The 20,272-nt window shown below is 33.7% G+C and overlaps 5 protein-coding genes and 1 long non-coding RNA gene across 9 annotated transcripts; 4 read left to right on the forward strand and 2 right to left on the reverse strand.

The window, feature by feature from the left end:
• Positions 1-1,048, forward strand: LOC136773450 (E3 SUMO-protein ligase ZBED1-like). The gene is made up of 2 exons (XM_066727146.1): positions 1-863; positions 935-1,048. The coding sequence occupies exons 1-2, from the start codon at positions 83-85 to the stop codon at positions 964-966; spliced, it is 813 nt and encodes a 270-aa protein (XP_066583243.1). The 5' UTR covers positions 1-82; the 3' UTR covers positions 967-1,048.
• Positions 1,049-1,505: 457 nt separating this feature from the next.
• Positions 1,506-3,441, forward strand: LOC136773224 (integrator complex subunit 15). Its single transcript, XM_066726715.1, has 4 exons — positions 1,506-2,000; positions 2,109-2,730; positions 2,789-3,090; positions 3,162-3,441. The coding sequence occupies exons 1-4, from the start codon at positions 1,922-1,924 to the stop codon at positions 3,248-3,250; spliced, it is 1,092 nt and encodes a 363-aa protein (XP_066582812.1). The 5' UTR covers positions 1,506-1,921; the 3' UTR covers positions 3,251-3,441.
• LOC136773227 (ribosomal RNA-processing protein 7 homolog A) lies at positions 3,356-4,482 on the reverse strand. The gene is made up of 4 exons (XM_066726720.1): positions 4,342-4,482; positions 3,942-4,274; positions 3,557-3,856; positions 3,356-3,495 (listed from the first exon to the last, which is right to left on the reverse strand). Exons 1-4 carry the CDS (start codon positions 4,364-4,366, stop codon positions 3,410-3,412), a joined length of 744 nt encoding a protein of 247 aa, XP_066582817.1. The 5' UTR covers positions 4,367-4,482; the 3' UTR covers positions 3,356-3,409.
• Positions 4,483-4,988: 506 nt separating this feature from the next.
• On the forward strand, positions 4,989-6,161 carry LOC136773231 (uncharacterized). Of its 2 annotated transcripts, none has more exons than XR_010822584.1 (4): positions 4,989-5,127; positions 5,235-5,692; positions 5,796-5,953; positions 6,020-6,161. It is a non-coding gene; the product is annotated as an uncharacterized lncRNA (long non-coding RNA). The 2 variants fall into 2 exon arrangements; XR_010822583.1 differs by having other exon boundaries at positions 5,235-5,655.
• LOC136773226 (PTB domain-containing engulfment adapter protein 1-like) lies at positions 6,111-11,414 on the reverse strand. 2 transcript variants are annotated; one of them, XM_066726718.1, is made up of 6 exons: positions 11,089-11,414; positions 9,718-9,828; positions 9,537-9,604; positions 8,210-8,392; positions 7,568-7,894; positions 6,111-7,499 (listed from the first exon to the last, which is right to left on the reverse strand). In XM_066726718.1, the coding sequence occupies exons 2-6, from the start codon at positions 9,785-9,787 to the stop codon at positions 7,299-7,301; spliced, it is 849 nt and encodes a 282-aa protein (XP_066582815.1). In that variant the 5' UTR covers positions 9,788-9,828; positions 11,089-11,414; the 3' UTR covers positions 6,111-7,298. The 2 variants fall into 2 exon arrangements, with proteins under 2 accessions (XP_066582815.1, XP_066582816.1); XM_066726719.1 differs by lacking the exon at positions 11,089-11,414 and adding an exon at positions 8,660-8,792 and having other exon boundaries at positions 9,718-9,773.
• Positions 11,415-13,668: 2,254 nt separating this feature from the next.
• LOC136773222 (protein tyrosine phosphatase domain-containing protein 1-like) lies at positions 13,669-20,243 on the forward strand. 2 transcript variants are annotated; one of them, XM_066726711.1, is made up of 9 exons: positions 13,669-14,157; positions 14,550-14,746; positions 15,240-15,362; positions 16,385-16,674; positions 16,781-16,991; positions 17,121-17,243; positions 17,334-17,554; positions 17,647-17,980; positions 18,173-20,243. In XM_066726711.1, exons 1-9 carry the CDS (start codon positions 13,940-13,942, stop codon positions 18,340-18,342), a joined length of 1,887 nt encoding a protein of 628 aa, XP_066582808.1. In that variant the 5' UTR covers positions 13,669-13,939; the 3' UTR covers positions 18,343-20,243. The 2 variants fall into 2 exon arrangements, with proteins under 2 accessions (XP_066582808.1, XP_066582809.1); XM_066726712.1 differs by lacking the exon at positions 14,550-14,746 and having other exon boundaries at positions 13,971-14,157.
• Positions 20,244-20,272: the final 29 nt, after the last annotated feature.

Genomic DNA, 20,272 nt, shown 5'->3' on the forward strand with positions numbered 1-20,272 from the left:
GTTTTCCGCTGATAAGTTAAGAGCCTGTTCAGATTTGAAGTTGCTTCAATCTGTAGAAACCCGCTGGAATTCAACTCATGACATGTTGCAAAGATTCGTTGAACTGTCAGATATAATTGGTGGAATTTTATTACAGAATCCAACTGCTCCGACAATGATCACTGCAGCAGAACTACAAATAATTAAAGAATTTGTTCACCTTTTGAAACCCTTTGTAGAAGCAACTAAGATAATATCAGGAGAATATTATCTAACAGCTAGTAAAGTAATTCCCGTAGTGAGCACACTAAGAGTTGCTTTATATGAATCAGAGCCAGAGACTGAAGAAGGTATTAAAATGAAAGAGTTGCTCTTAGAACAATTTGAGCAAAGATTTAACACGATAGAAAATGAGATTATTTTAACAACATGTACAATATTAGATCCTCGATTTAAATCTATACATGTCAAAAATGATCAGGCTTGCTCTATCGCTATCAGTGAAATTGCAAAGAATATTAATAAAAGAAATTTAGACCAAGAACCAGTCCAAAATAATGCATCTAATATTAATGTGAAAAATGATTTTTGGTCATACCATAATGATTTAATTAACAAACTTAAATCACAAGTAAGCCCTAATGAAGACGAGATACCAGATGAACTACGATATTACTTAGCCCAGCCTCCAATTGAGATGATTAGCTGTCCTATTACATTTTGGAAATCAAATAACACATCCCTAGCTGAAATAGGCAAAAAATATTTAGCTGTCATTGCCACCTCTGTTCCATGCGAGAGGATCTTCTCTAAGGCAGGCAGAATTATGACAGAATCAAGAAACCGTTTAACTGCAAATCATCTTCAACAATCATTATTTTTAGGTATGTATTAATACATATTAAAGTTTAAATGTAGCACAGAATTTCTATTACATGTAGCTTTTTTTATATAGGTTCATTATCTCGTGAAGACTGGAGACTTTAATCAATTTTTAGTAATAATTTAATACTGATGTTCTTAACAGGTTTTTAATAAAATTCAAATACAAAAAATTGTGTCAGTGAAGAAAAATTTTAAACATGAATTCCATAAAATTAATATCTACTAATTACATGCAATAGTTAACATGGCAAGTAAATACTTATTCCGTACAAAGAGCGAGAATTATACATATATATTTGTGAAGTCGAAAAACATATACATTAATATAAGATTTGTCTAATGCTAATCTGTAAAAACCGGTAAAACCTAATAAAGATAATAAGAGTTTAAACTAACCTAAAAATTAAATTATAAAATACACTTAATACATATACATATATATACGATGATAAGATGTCTATGAATATCGATCAATATATCGAGTATCGATACATTTGGTTCTATACTTGACATGTATCGATAAAACTTCAAATATCGACAATCATCGATATCGATTTGACTAGCTAGTATGTAGCTGATTAGAATATGTTGAAAGTAGATTTTTTAATTGAATTGATTAAATTAACGTATACCATATTATACAATAATTCTTTCACTGATTATGATAGATTATAAAATCTTTTAAATCTTATATAAATTTATTTTATGAAATAGTATGTCAAATTCTTAATATTGTATAAAAATTATTGCAATTATTTCTAGGAAATATAATAATAGTAATTAGAAATAATATTATAATTCTAATTTTAATTCTAATTTTATTTGTTCTATCTGCACTCTGCAGTACATAACATATAACATTGCCCTGCCACTGCAGTAGTGCCAAGTGCCAACAGTGCCAACATACTTCATAAAATGTTTCATTTCAAGATTTTCAAGCACCATTCTGTTTCTAGTTAATCTAGTTGTCAAAATTTGCTATTGGTTGATCAGTGGATATTGTAATTTAATATTTCAAGTAATTTGTATTTTTTCCCCGTAATTTTAAATATTTCTAATGTCTTCAAACGATATTAAACAAGCTTTAAGGAAATTAGATTTTCCTTTTTGTGCTAGAGATGCTCTTATTAGAATAGGTAACATTGCCTTCTATAAGCAAAGTTATGAAACAGTACAAAAATAATGTGATAAAATAGTAAATGATAAATTATTATCATATTTAGTTTAATACTTTTGCATTTCAGAAATCCTTTGTAGCAGGCCTGGAAAGCAGGTAGATCTCCAAATGGACCTAATCTCAGAATTTGTTTTTGGAGAAATTGATAAACGTAAAAAACGCAATAAAACAACAGCTATACAAGAACTGCAACTGATTGAAGTTTTATGTGAATTCTTTCAAAGCACTGGAGGTAGTCCTGCTGTAAGAAATGCTGTATTTTTATCACTATTTCCAGCAGATAGCATCAGACATAAAATTTTGGGAAATTTAGTATCTTTGGCTATTGCAATACAAAATAAGGCTGTTTTGAATGCAACAGGAATATGGATGCAGCAGCTAGGATCCACTTCTTTGGAAAGTGTAAGTCTAGCAAGACACATACTTAATGATTACTTTGTATTTACACCAAAATGCATTGATAAACTGAAGCGGCTTCCTATTCTTGCTCCTCATTTCACTGCAAACTTGCTAACAGCAATAGGTGAAGTATATGAGGATAAAGATCCACCTTTAGAACTCCTTGACTTAATTGGAGAATGGATTGAACAAAATCCAAGTTTGTTAGTTACATCTTTAATGGATAATCCTGCTTTACCTACTGGTGGAATTCCAATGACACCAATTACACCAATAGCAGGACTTTTTAGGTAAAAGTATTATAAACTTTAAACAGTTATGGACTTTTACTTATATTAAATATCTTAGGTGGTGCATTTTAAATCCTGTACGTATTAAGGCAACAGTTGATAGTCAGCAAATTGAAACAAGAAACAAATTTTACTCAAAAATACAACAACTACTGATGGACTCTGTATTAAGACTGAAAAGCAATGGTAATAATAAGCATGCAATATCAGCACAACATTTAGCTGTAACAACTAGAACATTAAACACTTTGTTACAAAATGGTGCCAATATTAACTCAAGTTTGCAAGAACTTGCACTGGAAAGACTTGCTCAAGCAGTTAGTGCAGCAATGTCTGCTAATTGTATATATGGCAATAAACGTAAGTATAGTAATTTTAATCAGAATCAGAATATTGAATATTTAGCTACATTTTACTAAGTTTGATTGCAGAGGAACTACTAGCACTTTTACAGCCGCTTGCATATCAACACTTTCTAATAGAATGGACTTTACAGACTTATGCATCAAAAGCTACTTAATGCGATTGTTATGATGTTCGTAATAAAAATTGAACTGTGTACAAAAACAAATTGTGAAAAATATGTAAATTATAAAAAATTACTTTTTTTGATATTCATAAAAGGTTGTAGAAAACATTTTGTATTTTAAATATAACGTTATAAAAATATACATGTATTTTAAAATGGATTAAACCTTCTTATCAATTTAAGTTCTTGTAATCTCTTCTTGTCTAGTTCAAACTTCTTTCTTAATTCAGCCAGATCTGAAAGAAATAATATAATTAGTAAATTTGACAACCTATCATATAACTTTTAATTCTTTACCTTGTTTTTTTGCTTCTCTTATTTGAAAACTGTAGAAGTTCAGAAGTTGTTTCTTATATTTTCTCTCTTCTGACTTTTGTTGCATTCTTATAATTGTAGATTCTTTTCTTGTTGGTGCAAACTGACCTCTTTTCTTTTTACCACTTATAGTAACCCAACCATCTTCATCCTCTTCTTCTGCTGCTTTTTCTTTAGCTAAGCATTTTATTAAATTCTCATCATAACTTTGCATATAATCTTCTACTTTTTTTTGTAAAATCTTTTCATTGCATATAGAGGAATTATACTGTTTGCAATATTCTAAACAATATAAATAATAAATTAATATAGTTTTCAAGTCAAATATATATTAAAAACAAAGTTTCTACAAAAATTAATATCTTACTTCTCAAACCAGTGTCACAAGTGTGATTACTACAGTTCAATATAAAAACATGATCCTGTGGTAGAGACAGTGCTTTATCTAAATTAGATTCTTTTCTGAATACAATATATGCCGATTTAAAACCTGTTAAACTTGTAAATGTAAGAGATTCAACATTGCCACAAGTTTCTGTAAATAAATGCTGCAATATATCTGTTTTAACGTATGGTGGTATGTTTAGCACAAATAAAGTTCGACCACGCGGATGTTCTGGCGCTTGTTTTCTAATGGAGTGTTCTTTTAAAAATAATTGATGTTTATCTGTACTATCTTCATCAAATTGAAGCCATAGAGCTAAAATTTAAAGAAATTGATATATCTTTGTGCTAAAAACTTTGTTTTTTAACTTTAGTGAACTTACATGTGCAGGATCGGTACGGCGACATTTTACAGAACAAACGACTTACGACTTACGGTTTAGTAGTTTTTGTGCTAATCAGTTGGCAATAAACATGTATGGTAACAAGATAAGAGCAAAGAATACAGAACACATAGAACTGAAGAGAAGTCAAGTCAACTGAAATATTTTCTTCGTTCATAGTATGTATGTTTTTATGTATGTATGTATACTGTGGGAAATTGAATCGTGTGTGTGGTTTCAACTATAGTCAATAGTGTAGTAATGGTTGCTTTCCAGCCTTTCCAGTTACCTTCTCAAAACTACTTATATATGTCACACTGAAACACAACCACACACAAGTCGCACAGCTAACTGGAACTAATTTTTGAACTTAATTGTGTTATGTATTTACATACAATCGGTGCTGCAGCAGATAACATTTGAGCATTGGAGTATCTATAATAATTAATTAAGTGGAAATATATAACTGATACAACAATTTTGCCGATTAATATAAAGTAATAGATAACAGAGGTATATTAAAAATCTTATTGAAGCCTACGTTTGATATATCAGAAAGTTCAGATACCAGTAGCAATAATACGTCTCTGAGTATATCAAGTGATCATATGTTGTGAAGATGATGATGATGAGGAAATGAAAATTTTATTTCCTTTGTATCGAATTTTAATGGAGGGTGAGAGACGAATTCACATTGAAGGTTATCTTGACAAATAGAAAATTATACTGAAAATGAGTTCAAAGAACACTTTAGATTATCTCGCACTATAGCACAGCAAATAATAGGTAAGTAAAATCATGAATTGATTATTACTCATGTAAATAATCCATGTAAAACTAAACAAAATATATATATTTACAATGTTATAAGGTTAATATTATCTTTATTACAGGTGATTTACAATCTTCTAATACTATGACACAGTCCAACTAAGCTTTTTCTTGAGTTTGACTGTGTTCATTTGTGCCTACGACACAAATAAAAGGAAAGCACTTTGTGTTCGATAGTGTTTCACAGTGCAACACAGTGTCGCTTAATAGTTACCTTAACTGGATGGAAAGCACCTTTCTGTTCACTGTCAAATGTCAATTCGACCAAGTAAGCAAGGGTTTATCCTAATTCCTAACCTAACAGCGAAGCATAGGAGACTTGTGTTAGTTGACTATAGCCTGTGTAGCATGGAATCCGAGAGTCCTGATTGGTCAATTTCATGTAGCGCCAACATAAAATAGGTCGTTGCCAACAGATTTTGTCTCTAATGCTTTTAGTAAGTGGAAACAGCAGAGATGTCAAAAAAAGTGAGGTTACTAAAGGTAAAAGTAAATATTACTGAAGGGATAGTAATAAAAAGTATGTGACAGTAAAATTAAATATGATGTGAAGGAAACTTTACTGTTGAATGTATTAAATAATGTTGATTATGTGTTTTTTAATGATCAGTTATCTGTTCTAGTGTAATTAAGAGGCTTCGCTTGAGTTATGAATGGAGCAAAGAACCTGAAGAAGATAATTAAAGTAAAATTTCAAGCGATGGAGCTAAGAATTATGAAGAATATGATATTGTTAGGTGAACTCAATTCCTGAACAATTTTTCATTGGTGGTAGCAAACAGTAAGTTGAACTGTATAATCTAATTTGTTATATTTTGTATGTTATAATATAATTAATTGATTGCAGGTAGACTGTAGATTATAATTCCAAGTTTTGCTATTTGCGGTAGTTTTTTGGTAAATATGGAGAGGGAAGAGTGATTTTAATTCTAGCTATATTGTGCTTTCTTATAATTATTCATTCATTTAATTATGCGAAAAGTAGTTTTAATTTATATAAATCCGAATACAGTGTTCTATAAAAATAGTATCAAAAACTTAAATATTTTGTATGATCATAAATTTGAGATAACTGATAATAGTTGAAACAAACCAATATATATTTTCTTATATATTACTGCTTTTGTATTTTTTAAGTGTTCTCGTTAAGAATATGCCATACGATTATTAAAATTTCCACATTTTACTTTTTTTTTATCTTCATTAAACATATTATTAAACTGTAATTAATACAAAAAATGTATGTTTTATCAACATTTTTAAGAGCTATGGATATAGAGAAATTTGGAACAAGAGTCTGTCAAAGCTGTTTTAAACAGCTACGTTAATGTACCACGTTAACTAAAGCATAACATTTATATATTAACACATGTACCTAGGTTCTAAAAAGATCCATGTATGTACGTATCCCGATATTATGACGTAATGCGTTAAAAATTGCAATTATAGCATCGGAAATTGTTTGATAAATTGCACAAATGTTTTTCATCAATTACAAGGAAAAGTATAAACAAAAATTTTAAAAGAATATTTTAAAATACAATTATTTTGACAGAATGAACTTTGAAGGATTTATCGTGAATTAAAAAAAAAATTGGCGGACAAATTATTGCAGAGAATATTTATTTGATTTGTTAGCAGACGGCGTTAGTGGAATTAACGTGTGGCGCGGATTGGCGGTGGCCGATGGCGCGGTCACCATTCACCCACCACTCACCAGTAGCCAGTGCCCAGTAGTGTCACCGGTCACATCAACTACATATGTATGTATGATCACTATTATCTTGTATATTAATTGTTTGTGTATCATTTTATAGGTATTTCAATTTAAAGTCGGAGATTTAGGTTTTAGCAGGAAAGCGTCAGAAGACATGGGAAATGATGCTGCAGAATATATGAAAGTTTCAGCGAAAATTGTTTCAAATGTGTTGTTTGATAATGTTTGTGTGCGTCTATAGGCATCATGGAAGATGGTTAATACATTCCTCCCATTCCGACTCTCATTACTTGTGTTGCACCGAAATGGCGGTTAGAGAGTGGAGTATGATTGTCATAGTTTTTGTCAGTTCCAATGTCAGATCCAACATTGGCGCAACTTCCGTTAAATATTGGTAACTGTTATTGACTCAAGCTTGCATGCCGTTATCATTTCCGAAATTCGCACAATAGTGTAGAGCAACGTTGACCCAATGATTTCGAATATTGCGCCAATCTTGGTCCAATTTTAATATTTCCGCTGAGTTCATCCGTGGAGTGTCATTTACTGCTGCAGGAGGGTGCAAAATATCAGGAAGATTATGCTGAGCTAAATATGATGATACTTCCGTCTGAAATCAATGGAATAATTATCAATACACTATTATCCTTACAGTCAGTGTGGTCGACCCTTACTAACCGAGCCTTTGATCCCTGCTATATCTTGAGATCGTTGTTCACAAACATTATTCTCATGTTCTAATCGTTTGGGTTTTTGTTTCAGTGCAAAAGCACGTTCCCGATCTTCAAAATCTTTTGCAGAAGATTTCGACCATCTGTCGAAGGCTAAATTGATAACTTTTATGAATACCAGCTTTATTTCGCGCGCCAGCCTACCGCTGGCAAAAACGTAGCACAATTGCTTCCGAGTGTCTTTCTCTATTGTAATAAAGGCGAAATATTTTTTCCCTCCGTTATTATCCCCACAGTACTCAATTCTCTCCAAGGAGTATTGGCGCCTAATTTGCTGTAATCAAACAAATTTACATTATTAAAAGTACAATCACTTGCGTAAAACGAACAATATTTCCTTTAACAAATTTCATCGACTTTTCGAAAACGATATAAGTAATAAAATTTCTAATCAAACACAAATAATATCTACATAACAATTCAATATTCATAAAATTTAGCATATTTTGGAATAATTTCAGACTGATAAGAAAGTAAACAATTTTAATTATAGTACTTAATTAGTACATATATAAATATCATAAGATAAATACACTATACTCGATTCCACTCGTTTAACTCTTTCTCAACTCAATTCATATAAAATTACCTTCGGTGTAGTATCGGTTTCCGGTTCCTGAATAGTCACCCCATCGATGCTGATGGTCAATTCGACTTCCGGCGGTTTCTTTCCTTCTCTCTTTCTCAATTTGTGGTTGAATTTTAACTTGGGAATTACCTCGTTTGCAACTTGAACTAAATTTGGCTTGTCAACCTCAGCGCTTCCACAATACTGTTGAAACGCAATAATATCATTGGATATAGTGAAAATCAAAACCTTGAATATGATTCAATAATCCAAACAGTAAAACACTTTACGATTGTTAACATGCTTTTAAGGTTCAATGAAGTTTGCATTGTGTTTGAAGTTTGAGTATTTCGCACGAGATTATGCGTAGGTCGGAATGCATGCATATGTCGATCGAGTTTCTATGAGGAAGACAGTTCGTGTGTACTTATAACAATGTCATACAGTAAAATGAAAGGCAGATAAACCTACGAGAGCTCGCACAGGCATTGTGCAATAATCCCGAGCGACGAGAGGCAAACGAATGTCTTAAAGGGAGACTCAAGTTTACAGCAACCAAAATATGTAATCCTTTGGATAGAAGAATTTCAATGCTTTGAATCATCTATACATAGAAAATCGCAGAATTTGTATAAAATTACAATAAATTAAGTCTGCTGCAGCTGAAAAATGCCCTTGGCTTTTATACCATTTGTATATTCTATATACGTCTGGCTAAAAGTTCCAGGAAACTTATATACATATACAATATGTTCTCCATTCGTTTGTTTTTACTCATCTCGCAATTTCTCAAATGTAAAAATACTCTACACATGGTGCACGTTCGAAGAGCATGCACGTGTAAAACGTCGACTCACTCCTTATTATCATTTGCCAATTCATATAAATGCGTTATTAATTTCTCCGCGCATTTCAAGCTTCATCGAATTTTTTATTTTACGTAATTCCCCACAGTTTTATCTCGTAAACCATTTCAGCTCTTGTGAATAACGGAGTATGTTGGCTACTCAATATATTAGTTTTTTTCATGCGAGACTATATGCAGTAAGGACAGAAAATTATAGGAAAGAGCCGGTGGAATATGCGCACTTTTATTTCCATACAAATACTCCCAATGACTCTCCTTAAAAGTGATTTGAGTAAGCTATAGTGACACCAGGTTCTTTCATTAATGAATGAAAAAAGTGCTGTAAGTTTATCGTTGGAAAAATTGTGAAACGTGGAGTTAGAGAGTCTTATAAAACATAATAGATAGCACATGGAGAGCGGACTCGAAACACTTTTCCCGCATAAAATGGAAATGAGTTTTCGGGATGGGTCGCTCCATGTGAAAATCCCTGCAGCGTACCTTGACTATGTAGGTGATGGGACCTTTTTGAAGCTTATCCAGTGGGTCTATACTGTTTGGCGTTGTTCCTGTAAGAAAATTCGATTAGAAAAAGTTTACATATCTCCTTACTAGCGAGACACAACAGGAAAACTCGATTAGATTAAAAAAGAGAAAATATATAGTAAAGTTTATAGAATACCATTTTCGCTCGGTTGATTCTTATTGCTGAACCAGTTCTGAAACCATTTCAATAAGGTCGAATTTTCCATGTTGTTGGTCTGAGCTCCTTCCCGGCTTTTCAGTGGACTTTCTGTAAGATATTATTTTATTTCATTAATAGTTTATATTAGTTACATACATAAATATAATTCATAATTAACATCGTTGCTATCAATTTCCACGGTACATCCCGTTATTAAATTCTAATCGGCACATAGCGTTATTCGTGCGACTGGAAATCTCTTTCTACGCCTCGAATTATTTTGCACATGACAGTGTGTCGATCATCGCATATATATTTATGGTATCGTACATCGTTTAAATTAGAGCTTGCTTTTTGATTCGTTTGTGAAAATTATTAAACTGAAAAAGACGCTAGAAAATTTCCTAGTCAAATTTAAGTAATTTTCAAGCAGGCGCATCAATGGCGGAAAATTTGACCGCCGAGTGTTATACAATTATGGAAAGAAAGAGAGAGAGAGAGAGAGAGAGAGAGAGAGAGAGAAACGGATTGTGATATAGGCACTCGATGAGATTGGAACTAGAAACGCTGAATTTAGTTTTGCTTTGTGTGCACGTTCTATTACTTCCATTTGTACAGTTTTGGAGCGCTGAAAGATGAAGATTCGGATCTAATAGACGATTTTCTATTCCTACCATGAAAGAAGGGGTAGTTATTCCCGCTGAAACTGGAAACTGAACCGACAGGCAGATGTATAGTTAAATTTATTGTATGCGAAAATAATAGAATCGTAGACCAAACTAAACAATATTCCTATTTTTACCCACTAAATTTTATTTCAATTTGACAGCATTGCAATGAATGAGTAGCATGCACATCGAGTCATATAAATTAATGACGGCTTGGGAGCAAGGATTTCTATTTCCACTTACAATTAGCTGATCGTTACTGTTTACTTAACCCGTCAATAGACGCGCGGGGTGCACAGATTACTCCGCAAGAATAGAAATCTGTCGATAACTTATTAGCGAAAAATTTGTACAATCACTTACAATAAGTATTGACGTTTGGTTAATAGAAATAACTTAAAGACATGCAAGTGTTATTGTATACCAAAGGGAACATCGCATAGATGATATTTATTGAAAGATAAATCTGAATTCGTAAAAATTTTACGTCAAGTAACGAAAAACAAATGGGGTGTTCGTGGCGTGGCACCCCACGCGCCTATAAAACAAGCGCCTATTGGCGGGTTAACCAACTTCTCTCTTATTTTCATATTTTTTTCTATCAGGGCACTTGCTTGCTTGCAAATGCACAGTTTCGCAAATGATTCGCGAAAAGAGACAAGAAATACGAGGAGCATGAATCAATACGGTAAACACTCACCTTCATTATTAGCTCGATTTCAAGCAGATTCCTATTGCTGGTATACCGTTCTCGTGATTATCGTCTGCTAGTTTGAGATTGTCCTTTGTGTGTTCACTGTAAGGAACTGCGAAGTGCGAAGTGCGAATCAGAATTTATTGGCGTTCTCATGGTGAAGATTGAAAGCCTTCCGTTTGAGACACGTTGCAAAGTCGATTGGAACGCACTGGAAGCCCGTGAAATTGCGTGAAACACTGATGATGCACACGGGATGCACAGGATGCATTAAGCACTAATCTTTTTCTTTTCAGTTGCATTGCGTGTGGACCGCGCCAGACCGCGCCAGTATGGTCTGGCGAGTGGTGGGTGGGAATCGTAAGTCGAACGCATGCGCAATTTATTTTAAATTGAAGCGCGTGGTGGAAGTACCGTTCTTAAATGCATTAAAAAAATTCTGGACTAATACAGGGTCTTTTCCTAACAGCGGAGCATAGGAGATTCGTGTTAGTTGGCTATAGCACTCGGAATGACCGAATCTGAGAGCGCTGATTGGTCAATATTACGTAGTACCAACAGATAATAAGCCGTTAACAATAGCTGGATACAAAAAATCAGATTCATCCGCCATATTGGTGTGGAGAAATGTTTACATGCTAATCCTAGCAGAAAGAGGTGTAAAATGGAGAAATGTCAAATGGTAAGGTTACTAAAGTAAAAATTGAAAATAATGAATGGAAAGTACGAATATTCTTCATCTTCATTCAAAGTATTCAATTTTTACTTTAGTAACGACAACATTTGACATTTTTCCATTTTACACCTCTTTCTGCTACGATCAGCATGTAAACATTTCTACACACCAAAATGGCGGATGAATCTCATTTTTCGTATCCAATTATTGGTAACGGCCTATTTTTATGTTGGTACTATGCAATATTGACCAATCAGCGCTCTCAGATTCCATCATTCCGAGTGCTATAGTCAACTAACACGAATCTTCTATGCTCCGCTGGTTAGGAAAAGACCCGTATGTATTGAAACGGAGCGCAACTATACTGTTATACACAATTTTACTTTTTTCGAGTTTTTCGCACAGTTTTGCTATATTATTGACTGGTTATGAGTTATCATAAATAATTTAGAAAGCACAATACAAACCACGGAGGTATACATACGAAGTATTTGGAGAGAATATAAGGTTCGACTTTAGGCGGGGGGGGGGGGGGGGGGTTATGCCACTAAAGTGAGGGGAAGAAGGCTGTCCGCCATATTTATGGCATAGGTTTTGCCAATGTACATACAGGGTGGGGCACTCGAGACGGCCCCGAGCATAGACATAGAAAAGCGCGTATCTTTTTAACTATAAGAGATATTCCATTTTTGCATATGACTTTTTCGAAAGAGCATAACAAGAGGTTTCGAAAAGGTTCTACGCAAAAATTGAATATTTTTCATAGTTAATGAGATACGAGCCTTTTTGTATCTATGTTATGGGACGTCTTAAGTGCTCCACCCTATATATTGGTATATATATATATATATATATATGTCAGACCTAAGCCACACAAACTACCATAAAGATGGCGACCAGCCTTCTTTCCCCTCACCCTTCAGGCTTCAACACAGCAAAAGCTTATGCTCTCTCCACACACACACACACACACACACACACACACAAATACTTCGTACCTTCATGGTATATACAAACGAATAAAAAAGGAACAGAGTCACTACAAGAAATACTTTTTAAGCGAATAATATCATTAATTATGATACAGCACTTGAAATGAATTGATTGTAGCCGTGCGCTTTCTATAAGTGTCTTGACAAAAAGTTCAATGGATAAAATAATGAAATAGAAAATAGACAAATTAACTTTATAACGCCGTTTAAAGCTATTAACATGTATATTGATGTAAATATGCATGCTTTTATTTAGAAAATATATAATAGGCTCGGAAAATTTAAATTGTTGGGAAATTGGTGTGTAATATGGAAATTTACTCAAAGTTGCCGCATTGTAGTCGATACTCGTAAGCGACGCGTTCAGCAATGTCGTCATTTAGAATTATATACTCTGATCACATTTTCATTTCACATATTTTTTAAAGTACCATGTGACTGTTGTAAATATAACGAAATGATATATTAAAATTGCACCGCATAGTTATGAAATACCGGCAGAATCTTTTCGTATATAAGAAATATAATAATAAATGTATATACGCTCTTTTAATGATTCCCTTTTTTTCCAAAGAGGCAAAATATATTCTTTTTGTATAATTAAGTCATTAAATCATATAGTTATGTTAAATATATATTTGCATGGTTCAATAAACATTATAGCCCTTAATGATTTGACGAATGGCCGTAATAACGGAGCATTGATTTTCCATTTATGCATGAGTTGGAATATAAAGTTGTATAATGAAATAATTGAACCACCTGTATTAATTAGGTTTATAAAGAGACAACGCGCGGGGGTGAAACATTGGTTTGACAACGGGGTAGCATTGGGTTGAACGCAGGCGCAAAAATCTTCGTATATATATTTGAAGGTAGACAAAAAGGTGCTTAGAGTGTCACCGACAGTCAGTCGCTTTATCCTCCCCTGAAAACATTAAGTGCTCCTTTATCGTATCGATTATTTAAGCGCGCTTCTAAAAGCTCCGATCAATGGATTTTGTATAAATTTAAGAAGGGAAATAGATCGAATTTATACAAATTACACGTGAAACGCGGCAATGCGATGGGTGCTAACCGTATTGAAACATTGCTAAACATACGCAAGCTCAGAGCAAAATTCTTCGATAATCGATATTTTTTTTACAAATTTTTGTTTGTTATGCTTCCTTAATTGCAATTGTCCAGAATGGACGTAAGCTCCCTTATACCCGCGGGCTTACAAAAGGGACAAGTGAAATTGTGCGAGGTTCAAGCGGGCTACAATAAGCTATCGGAAAATTTACGAAAATTCACTCCGCCAACCATTCAATGCGCGATCTTTTGCGGCGGATCCAGGTGTAAATATGAAAATCCAAAATCGTGGTCGCCCGTTGACATGGCGATACAAAACATTTTTTCCCACTGGTAATTCCTACAAGATTATTCCTAAGAAGCACCATTCCCGAGAATCTCGAAATTATGCACACTTTGCGTGTCCGTCAATTAGCAAAAGGTTTGCATGACAGAAAATTGGCAAAAACCTTCTAATCGTAAAGTAGACTCGTCATAGAAGAGGCTTGTCTCCTATAAAATGACAAAAGCACTTTGATCGATTATTGGTAGTTATGTGTAAATATGCAAAGATTATATAGTTTGTGGATTAGGTATATATATATTCGCGGTCATACCTTTTTATTTTTCTAATCGACTAAATTTATCGAGTTCCCTTCACAAGTTATAATTTGCAAGATTTATATAACACATTGGCCAATCTCTAAAATGTTAATTGAATTAAGTTGGTCACTCTGTTTGATTAGGGTGACGGATGACGTGTTGGCTATGGCACGACCGAACACAGCAGAGATAGTAAAAAAAAATGTGATTGCACAATTTCAAGGGTGGAGCATTAAGACTATAATTAACTTGCAAACTCCTGGGGAGCATGCAAGCTGCGGAGGCCCGCTGGAGGAAAGTGGTTTTACCTACGATCCTAATCTCTTTATGAAAAACGGAAGTATGTAAAAACGATTGTTTCCCTTTATTAAAAAATGTTTTCTGCACAAAAAAAAGGAAAAAAAAACTCTACTTACAAATACTCGATGCTTTTCATACTTTTGTACATTTAGCGCTAAACTATTTTTTAAACATTCGATGATACTAGACTTCATCTATATATATATATATATATATAGATATTCATCAGCCAAAATTAATTATTGCCAATCTTATTGGGTTAAGTGAATATATGTAGAATAATGAAATGGAGGTTTGTCCTTGTCGAATGCAAGGAGTTCTTGAATGAACCTCTCTCCCAATTTTAGCCGCTGTCTGCAGGTCGAACAAATTCTTACCTAACATGCGATGCGGTGCAAGACTGACGTATATATATCTATATAAATGTGCCTAAACTTCATGTTTATCAATCAAACGGATGCAAAGCGTGGACGTAATTAATGGTGAATCTGGCTGGGTGAATTTAAATTCTGATTATATACCATTTGTTTCAGTATATTATTATAATTTCGCCTGGAAAGATTACGGTGATGCAACAGTGAGCAAACTTTTGGACATGGTCAAGGTCGTGGCATTTGCCGTGCAAGAAGGGAGAGTAGCGATACACTGTCATGCAGGTAAATCGATCTCGAAAAATTCAATTAGGACTGATCGGCACTTTCCCAGCTGATAAAAACAATAATTGTCTCTCTCTCTCTCTCTCTCTCTCTCTCTGCAATTCCCAACGCATTAAAATTCAATTCACTGATTTACATTAATATATTTGTTATACTTGGCTTAATTTCCTCCTTCTTCCCTATACACTTCCATTAATGTTTCAGCACAATTATATTCCAAACCCGATAAACTCAACTCATCTATATTATATAGATATATAGAGTATATATAGGAGGCATCGCATGCCGCGCATTTTAGAGTAAGCCTATCTACCGGTGAATCTATAAATTCATTCTTATCGCGGTGCATATGTATATATGTATACACGTACGTATAAATGTATACATATACGTCATCACCTTGTACAGTTTACCATCATGTATATTGTATAAATGATCACAGATGTTTGTTGTAGTATAAATTGCAGCTTGCAACAGCTAGGTAGCGAGCGATGGAGAATTGCTCGTTGGCTGGTAGAGTTCATATATAAAAAGGGGTATCCCCTACCTTTGCCGTTCGTTAATTTCCACGAGTTACCGGCTTCGAGTAGAAATATATCAGATTGTGCTCGTGGAGAAGAAAGTGCTTCGCAGGAAATAGCCCATCGATTGATAAGAATTTTAGAGGCAACAATTTCTACCTCGTATATTTTATTCCACCGCTGGAAAAGTAATAAACAAAGTGGAATAATTTTTTTAGTACTTGGTATCGTGCATATATAGTATAAGATAATGACGTTATATACTAATTGTTTTAATACTATTATATATATATATATAGAATATATGACCACTGTAGAGACGAGTGAACGCAGCGGGTCAGTAACCTTCAACTTTATCGCGGTGTTCTTATGGATTAAATGCCATTGTGTGTGTAGAGCCATTGCGTCGCGCACGGGTGGTTATTTACAAAAGTTTTATCCTCGCAGCAATCAAATTTTTGTACGAAGGTTCTTTCTTAGCTGGAACCATTGATTTTTCAGGTCTCGGCAGAACGGGGGTTCTCATTGCGTGCTACCTGATTTATAGCCTGCGTGTAAGGGCGAGCGATGCCATAAGATTCGTACGCATAAAAAGACCATCCGCCATTCAGACGCGTGGGCAAATTCTCTGTATCCAGGAATTCGAGCATTTTCTGCTTCCACAAATGACGGTTTATCATCTGACCAGCGTTATTGGCAATCACAGACCCTGCAGCTTAGCCGCGTACTTGAGAAAGCAGCACACCGTTTTACACGGATACGAGCAACGCACATTTAAATACATCCCTAAAGTAGGTCCTCCTTTTTTCGAAATGCGGATTAGCGATGCGTATGAATTTTTACTTTGATCATCATTTTTTTCTCCCACAAGGATTTAATTGTAACGATTTCTTTCAGATAATATTTATAATATGTGAAAGGATCCTCCAGTTATGCGACTGTCAAGAGGATAATACGCCTTCCGAAATCAAATATGTAGTATCCAATATTCCATTCACGCAAATGTTTATCGGTCACATGCTGGATCAATTTCGCGATGTTGAAATTAACATGAGACACTCGTACTCGTGGGCGGATTCCCTCGCTGATTCCTCCTACGAGCTTTCCTGTACGCGACAACTCAATAAATATCGAGAGGATTATTATTTTGAAGTTTTCTATATATATATATATATATATATATATATATAGGTACACGTGGTTCGATCGTTTAAACCGATCCTTTTCATTTTCACAGCGTGCTCCAAAGTACTTGCGAGCAGCCAAGGCTCGTCCAGAGGTACCACCGAAGATATGATTAGGTTGGGTGATGTGTTCTGCCCATCGCCGGATGCCCCTTCCTGTTACTCGGCTTTTCCAGGTGATTCTTCTGAAGGAAGAAAGCCCACATGATATATATATACACGCGCGAGTGCTTATTACCACCATCGAATAAGTCTTTTCTATCCAGAGTTCGATGATACGTGCGTCGACGACGTTCTTGGCGATGGAATCCACGACCAAGACTTGTACGACAACGATTGTTACAAAGAAATCCAGTCGCATTTGGATTTAAAGGAAATCAATAACGAGGATTTCGACATTATTAATCCCGAAGAAGCTATGAAAGCTCTGCTGCACGATGAAAGTTTATTAACCGAATTCACCAAGAAACGACTGCATAGCTATCAAGTATATAATAGTATTATATATTATACATATATGTATCCATATATGCTTTATTGATTATCAGCTCTGATTATAATCGTGTTGACTTATTCCAGGTAGATTTAAATACCAGATCTAGCGCATGGAGACGATTAGAATTAGAAACTGACTTGAATATTTTATCCGGGCTTTTGTACGAATGGCTGGAGACACTGAAATATCCTGTTTTAGCAGTTGACAGCCTCAGCTACATAGTTGTATGGAGCTCCAAGCCCCATTTGTGTCTGGAGAAGTTGGACGTGTACAAGAGATATTTGGTGGAGTATCTGCTACGTTTTGTTTGTCGTTTGAGGCCGATGACGACGGAAAGTCAAAGTTTAATTATTAAAAGATTGATGGCCGCTCTTACTCAACAGGCTGTACGGATCGGTCATTCGATCTGCCCATCAAGTAAATTCCTTCATGCAACCTTCCTAGCTTCGACTTCAGCATGCTCCTCACAGCGAAAAACATTGCTTCTTTATCACAGTAATAAATTACGTCGATGCCAGTTTTCCATAATAATTCATAATTAATAATAAGAAACGGATAAAGCGATATCGATGGACTTTTGGGTGCTATTAACCGATAAACTTCTTGCAGATAAACATTTCTCCAAATTACGAAGCGGCACTGCTGGCAAGTTAAATGAATTCTTCCTACGACTGATAAACTTGATAGTGGAAGTTAATACGCAGGAATTAGTCAAGCATCCATGGTCGTCAAAATGGGATTTAACAGAATCAGGGAAGACCCAGAGATTCAATATGTAGATATAGTAATAATTTAATATTCGCTCAAGTTAGCATCTTTCCATCGAACGGACGTTAAATGCAACCAAGTTTTCTTTCCGTAATAAACCATCTCGATTAACAAGATTTTATGTGCAATCAGCAAGAGAGTTGATACAAATTTTAATTTTTATGTATCTTTATACTTTTAGTATAGCGAAAGGAGATGCACAAAATTGTTCTTAAATTGTATCAACGGAGCTACTATATCTACTTCCAGATTAATTTTCATAACCGATTTATTAATGTATTGTTTCTAATAGTGCAAAAAAGGAGTATACTAATGCGCCATCTATTGTCTTACTGCTCAACAGTCTCTTAATTTGGTTTTAGTTTTATTTTACAAAAGAGAGTTAAACTATTAATCATTACCTATATATATATAGTAGAGTAAAAGCTTTTACCTTTTTACACTCTCTTCTTTTACAAAAAAAGAAATAAAAAATCAAAGTAATATTTATTGACTGAAGTTTTGGAGAAACGGCAACTACTTTTCCTACTGTTAGTTACTCTCCAAACGAGTCCGATCAATATCTTCGGGAACACACTTTTGTTGCCATGAGTGATATTTAAGAAAACAGAGCTTCTTTGATTTTTTGTAGAATAGATGATAAATACTACATTATACTCATCATATATACATATATATGTATATATATATATATTTTTTTTTGTGACAGAGATCCATGAGAGTATAACGTATTAAGAAAGAAACAACAAAAATAATCGAAAATCAATCTTTTCAAATGTAATTTATGTTGACGTGTTAAACAGATATAAATTTGAATTGCTCTATATGTATATACTTTTCTACAGAAATTTTCTGACAATTGAATCAATCTATGCATAATAAATTAGTTTTTACGCGTGAAAAAATATAACTCGTATTTATATTTTCCAATAATTAATGATGTTAATTAAGGAGTTTTCACTTTGTTGTATTATTTATTTCGTTCAATGATTCTTTAAGTATAAGGCTTACATTTAATACTTATATTCATTTTTACGATATTTCGTCATTTATCTATTTACATTATGGTTTAATTGTTTCACTAAATGTTAACAGATAATACACATGCTACATACATTATTATATCTTTCATGATATATGTAACGAAATATTCAATAAGCATTAACTTAAAATATGATTTCAGTCTTATCAGAAAAGAAAGTACAGTGAAAAGAGTACACATTTTTATAATTATTGGACTTAATGTATAGAAAAATCTTTGTAACACAGTAGAACGAGAAAATCTTGAGAGGATAAAGAAAGTTCTCTTAAAAATTGTTTACCTTAATCTCCTGGTAAAATTTATACATTTGTACAAGGTAACTTATATTCGTGATTAATATTACTTAATTCTGGACGTATTTTGCTATAATACAATTGAAAAATTGTTCAATTATATTGACTGTGGTATAAGAAATAATTATAAACGTAATCGGATACTAAATAATGTTAAACTTAATTTCATTTGTTAAATGAATCGCACCAATTTAATACTGAGCTACGTGAATAAAATTAAACATGTTTTATGAATACTGAGGGGCGAATGGATTCAGATGAAGCGATAAAGATCCAAGTTAACTAATGAAAGTGATAACGTAAATAATTAGAGAAGGAAAGAATTCTAAAATCTGGAATTGAGTTTACAAAAGTACTCGTTTATATTTACGCAGATTATTTATTGAATGACAAATATGAGACATTGAACGAAAATGTTGTTCTCTTGAATATATATGATATCATCTTGTCGAGTCGCAGGTATTAAATTATTTTCACAATTAGAAATTTTCGAGCAAAATACAGGCGACATCATGTGATTTGGCACTGTCTATATCCTCTACATGCTGGTAGTTGATATGATTGCACATGAGCAGAAAATCCGATTGACAATCTTTCAGTCTGCAT

The sequence above is a fragment of the Prorops nasuta genome, unplaced genomic scaffold (assembly GCF_024137725.1).
Source record: "Prorops nasuta isolate Cenicafe-Biocafe unplaced genomic scaffold, Cenicafe_Pnas_1.2 PNAS00005, whole genome shotgun sequence".
Lineage (NCBI taxonomy): Eukaryota > Metazoa > Arthropoda > Insecta > Hymenoptera > Bethylidae > Prorops > Prorops nasuta.